The following is a 5,308-nucleotide window of genomic DNA, read 5'->3' as shown; positions in this document are numbered from 1 at the left end:
TTAAATAAATAAACCTATTGCTCTTTTACTATGAAAGTTTTAAACTATCAGATTTACTATTTTATTCGTAATACGATTATATTAGAAATGCTCATAATACAATATAATCCAAATGCTCATAATATAATGTAAATATGTGGAATATTCTTTGAATATGTAATTACATGTATTATACATACATAGAATATTTTACGATCATTTAAATATTGCTTTTACATTCTATAAATATTTCGGAATATACCGAAATATTTTTGAACTATTACTGTGGGACTTCAGGAATATTGTATGAATATTTCAGAAATATTTAGCGTTAATTTGATCAAACTGTGAATAATAAATCTGCAAATAAGAAGCGTCAATTGTATGTACGATACAAACAATTTTATTTCTTGAAGTGATTTTAATAAACTCTGTAAAAATTCAAGATCTAATAAATTTTGTACCTTTTTAAAATAGAGAAAAATATTCTCTTTATATTACTATATTTAATATTTTAATTTAGCTGTTTAACTTTAAGTTATAATAATTGAGCTATAATAATTATGACATAAAAAAACAATACATCCTATTACGAAAAATACAGAAAAATCATAATTTCGGATGTGATAATGACTACAGGAATCTATTTTTATCTATTTCAATTCCTTGAAAATTACCGAATCCAAAATTATAATTTATTTCGAATACTGGGATAATAATTATGACAACATGAACAATAAATAGAAAAAACAAAATATTTAAAAACATATATAAGACAATAGAAAAGTAAATCTAATTCAAAAATAAAATAATTAATTCTATAATAACGTAGCTTTAGATTACATCATAACATTATAAGCTTCTTTCTCTTTTTCTTCCGCTTTTTCTCCTATGCTTTGCGTGACAAAGTGCAATACACGGACACAAGTAAATGAGCGTACTTATCTTTAAAGTATAGCCTGCATTCGATTTCAACGTTGTAAGCTTCTATCTTTATCACTTTTTTATGTTTATTACTTTTATCTATAGAGAAAAAAGACAGAATGGAACTTACATGCAGCGCATGAGTACCAAAACCGACACAGTCATAATATCCGTATTTAGATTTAATCTTATTTAAATTAAAAAGTATAATAAATGTTTATATATTCCATACGATTTTGAGATGTGATTTTGAGATACAATAACTATACTAAAAATTTTAAATATTTAATTCAAATATCGTTTACAATAATCTTACAATATAAGAAATTTGCTTTAATAGAACATAAAATAAAATTCAATATTAATTATAAAATTTCAATATTATTAAAATATATAAAATTATAATATCAACAGTTTCAAGTAAAAAAGATAGTAGTTGTTTACTATCTATAGTTATATATATCACATAACATTCGAGGAAACATTATCAGCACTATTTATGTTATTCTCATCATCGTCATCGTCCATTTGATGTGAAACAAGAATAGTGTAATAAACAGCGCAGATAGTGTGCTTTGCAGCCTACAATAGCAAGTATCTTTTTCTTTTAATATTATCAATGTCTTTACATTCCATTTTTTTTTAGAGCTAAGTAACTTACAAACTAAATTAAGTATTGTTGTATCATCAATGTATATTGGCTTGAGATTGATTTGAAGAGGAATTTCCATCAACTGCATTTGGAGTTTCTATGAAACCATCATCATCATCGTTGCGTAACGTATCAAAAACTAAAACAATTTTTACATTTACATGGTTAAATATTGATTTACAATTATTATATCACTAAAATGCAAACAAATGCATTCTAAACATACCCGTAGTACGTGAGAATGGTTTGATGTATAAAATCATCAGTAAAGCAAATGTCGCGGATACTCCACAGATATATGTAAGAATGTCTCTGTAGTAATAACTAGCATAACCAGACGAACAGTGTCTGAAAGGCAAACATAGTTAAAGCAATACTTCTTTCAATCTATGACTTTTTAAATAATAAATTTAATTATGTTAAATTAAACAAATTTAATATGTGTTAAATATTCATACTAACTTTACTAAATACTGAATCAACATAACCACCAGACCGTTACTAAGCTTATCTGTAAAGCTCATAATTCCGTAGGCAAAGGCACCGCTCTCAGTATTTTTTCCTATTAGATCGGAAGTAACACCAAGACTAGTCACTAACATTATTGCACCAGCAGAACCTATAACATTATAAATTAAATTAATTAGTCGTTCTTAATTTTCTTAAATTTATAAAACTTCGCATTTACATTATATCTAATTAAAAATTCTATATAAATTACCTAGTAGTACAGCTACAACATAGATTTGATATTTAACATATATGTCACCATTACCAAATTGTATCCAAATACAGGCACATATCGCAAGTAAAGCACCGATAGAATACGCGACTTTTCGACCCCATTTTGTATTGAGCCTCTCTATAATTAAAGATGTTAAAAAACTACTTAGATACATTGTCAATGGTATATAAGCCAAAGATGTCGCAGGCATGTTCAATGATTCATGTAAGTATAGAGGTATATAAATTTGGCATAAATTAATGAATAGGCGTGTAAGCATATAGACGCACGCTACTTGATACATTCTGACATCTCTCAATAATACTGATGCTGTTCTAGCGTTCCTATGCATAAAGCTACCTAAAAAGATATCAATTATTTATGTTTACATATTATATACCTATGCACATGTATATAATATCATATTTTTAAAAACTATTACCAGTGCCATTAGCAGTGCCATTAGCACTTTCTTTAACAACAACATGAAATATAATGGATGTAACTAATCCAGTTACTATTCCAATTAAAACAACTTTCTGAAATTTGTGAATGTCACTAGGTCCGATCTGAGCATCATACTCATCACTCGTTACATGTAGTACACCCCACATAATACAGTAAACAAGAACATTGGAGAAGACAGTAAATGTGAACCTATTTAATATTGTGATAGAATTTTGTTACACATATGTATATGTTATCTTCATTAAATAAACATTATTTTTTCTGAATGATTTTTCTACTATTACCTTATAGCTATAAGTTCAGTTCTCTCGTGTTCAGAAGGCGTAAGCTCTGGGACTAAAGCCAAATGTGATATTTGTACCGCTGCCCAACCAAATTGAAAAATCACTACAAAAGCAGCATAATAAACTAGCTGTGCGTACTGATGTGCACTTTCGCAGCCTAGACATTGCGAGAATATGAAAGGAAATCCCAATAGTACGCAAATAGTGCCTGCAAAGTAAATAATTATTACAGTGTTTCGAAACAAAAGCATATCTAGATAGCCAAATCTGTCGAAAGTAAATTTTGTAAAATGTTTACAAAATGTTTACTATAGATCTTGTCGAAATATAAGCAAAACTATAACAAAATTTGCCAACAAAATGCAATGGCAAATTTACTACAGACTATTGTGATATATTGGTATCAATCTATATTAAAGTGTTCTGCTAATAGAGATATAAATTGACAATGAATTAGCAGTAGAAACGAAATAAAATCTATTACGTTTTTTAACCATTGAAATGGATATCGTTTAAATTACAAAACGACAGATTCTATTCAATTCCTACTATCAGTTTGTTAACAGGCTCTATTAATAGAACATAAGATATAACATAAGATATAGCATAACATATAGAATAATTTAATGTAGATGCAGTCAATGTTAATATCCTGCTTGTTCTTGCTGGCAAACTGCTAACTTATTACCAACAGTTTAATATTCGCTACATAAAATAATAACAAGACTAAACAAGATAAAAATTTAGATAACAAGTTTAAAAATAATACCTAACAAATGCCAGGTTTTTCTTCTGCCATATCTGCACAACCAAAAGTTGTCATTTATATCAGATTGAAAACCAACAAACGGAGTGACCAAAGCATCTGCTACTTGGCCAATGAGAAGTACAACGCCAGCCAGAGTCGGATCAAATCCAAGTACCAGATGAAAGAAGACCAGTAAATAAGTGAACCACATGGAAGCGCAGATGTCATTTAACACATGACCTGTGCCATAGGCTAATCTCAAATAAAGAGGCAATTTCCGTATTATTTCCACGTAATCATCCGTCGAGCTGCTCGTCCCAGGTTCCATCGTGACAGATCGTTATCGAACATAAACAGTTGGCCTTAAGCGCGACTTATGTTCTTCCTCTTCTCAGAAGTTATTTCGCAGATGAAAGGGAAAGGTCTCTAATATCAGACCCCTAATGACTTAATTAAAGAATGTAGTCGTGGCGTCATCGATGAGTCAAATGTATCATACACTTGTAAATCCTGAAAATGGAACATTGAGATGAAGAACTAGAAGACCGTCGCGATACGACGAACTGTCACGTCACGTTTTCCTTTTCGACGATACGCTAACGAAAATCAGCCTGTTTATCAAAGTCAAAGGTGTTCGAGATAGAGAAGGCATCAGTCCTAACCTATCAAATTTTCCCAGAGCGTTATGTTGTGCCGCTCTGTACCTACCCTATTAGGCTATGTAGGCTACTAATGACGTTACGTTGACAGATACGAGCAGTCATGTGATTGATATGATTCATTCTTTCAATATGTACGCCTTTTGCCGCTGTGAAAGAGCGATAATATAATTAAAAGACTGTGTTTCACCTGCATTCTTCCTCCAACTTTTAAATTTTTATTTCGTTTTGTAAGACACAATGCTATACTCCTCTTTTCAAATTTGCTAAGACAAAGCTGAAACTTCACGTAAAACTTCACCTTGCAAAGTAAGATCAATTGGATGAAATAATAGGCCTATTCTTTTCAGCTGAACTTCTTGCACAGTACATCTCTTTTCTCTGTTTTTCTCTGTGAAGAAAGAAGGAAGAGAGAACCATGTCAAATGAATCAAAAATTCAACAAAAAGAACAAACCTAATTTGCACAAAATAAGCAGCGCAAGCAAATTATAAATTTTTGAACAATACATGTTAAGCCGCGGTCCAATTCATGTAACATTCATGTTTACAACACTCATTTCGAATCATTTCATTTTTGTCATTTATGAAAAAAAACGAAGTTTTAAACAAAAATATAATGTCAAAGATTGTGAATATGAGGTTGTGAATCGGATCGCGGTCAAAGAAATTAAAAAATATGTTGCAGAGTAACAAACTCTTACCTAGTCGAAAGAACAGCCATTATAGTCTACGATTAATTTATTTCATCATATTAACAATATATATGTAACAATATACAAGCAGAACTTACTAAAATATATTACTACCGATGAATAAAACAAATTCTGGCATTATAGTAAGACTTCTGCAAAAAATTACACAATCTTTC

General features: G+C 29.9%; 1 protein-coding gene across 2 annotated transcripts; it reads right to left on the bottom strand.

The window, feature by feature from the left end:
• Window positions 1-1,344: 1,344 nt before the first annotated feature.
• On the bottom strand, window positions 1,345-4,811 carry LOC108750189 (major facilitator superfamily domain-containing protein 12-like). Of its 2 annotated transcripts, XM_018489494.1 has the most exons (8): window positions 4,442-4,478; window positions 3,801-4,289; window positions 3,032-3,239; window positions 2,722-2,936; window positions 2,277-2,639; window positions 2,018-2,174; window positions 1,782-1,903; window positions 1,345-1,694 (listed from the first exon to the last, which is right to left on the bottom strand). In XM_018489494.1, the coding sequence occupies exons 2-8, from the start codon at window positions 4,105-4,107 to the stop codon at window positions 1,591-1,593; spliced, it is 1,476 nt and encodes a 491-aa protein (XP_018344996.1). In that variant the 5' UTR covers window positions 4,108-4,289; window positions 4,442-4,478; the 3' UTR covers window positions 1,345-1,590. The 2 variants fall into 2 exon arrangements, with proteins under 2 accessions (XP_018344996.1, XP_018344997.1); XM_018489495.1 differs by having other exon boundaries at window positions 2,728-2,936; window positions 3,801-4,811.
• Between the last annotated feature and the right edge of the window lie 497 nt (window positions 4,812-5,308).

The sequence above is a fragment of the Trachymyrmex septentrionalis genome, unplaced genomic scaffold (genome assembly GCF_001594115.1).
Source record: "Trachymyrmex septentrionalis isolate Tsep2-gDNA-1 unplaced genomic scaffold, Tsep1.0 scaffold330, whole genome shotgun sequence".
NCBI lineage: Eukaryota > Metazoa > Arthropoda > Insecta > Hymenoptera > Formicidae > Trachymyrmex > Trachymyrmex septentrionalis.
The sequence above is the reverse complement of the archived record's forward strand: the minus strand, read 5'-3'. Positions and strand labels throughout refer to the sequence as shown.

Bases quoted from the DNA above. Each gene is read 5' to 3' on its own strand.
- LOC108750189 (XM_018489494.1), bottom strand. From the start codon at position 4,107: ATGGAACCTGGGACGAGCAGCTCGACGGATGATTACGTGGAAATAATA. The intron at 2,937-3,031 runs GTAATAGTAGAA...AATATTAAATAG, and splicing joins ACTGAACTTATAGCTATAAG to GTTCACATTTACTGTCTTCT. The intron at 1,904-2,017 runs GTTAGTATGAAT...TTTGCCTTTCAG, and splicing joins TTGATTCAGTATTTAGTAAA to ACACTGTTCGTCTGGTTATG.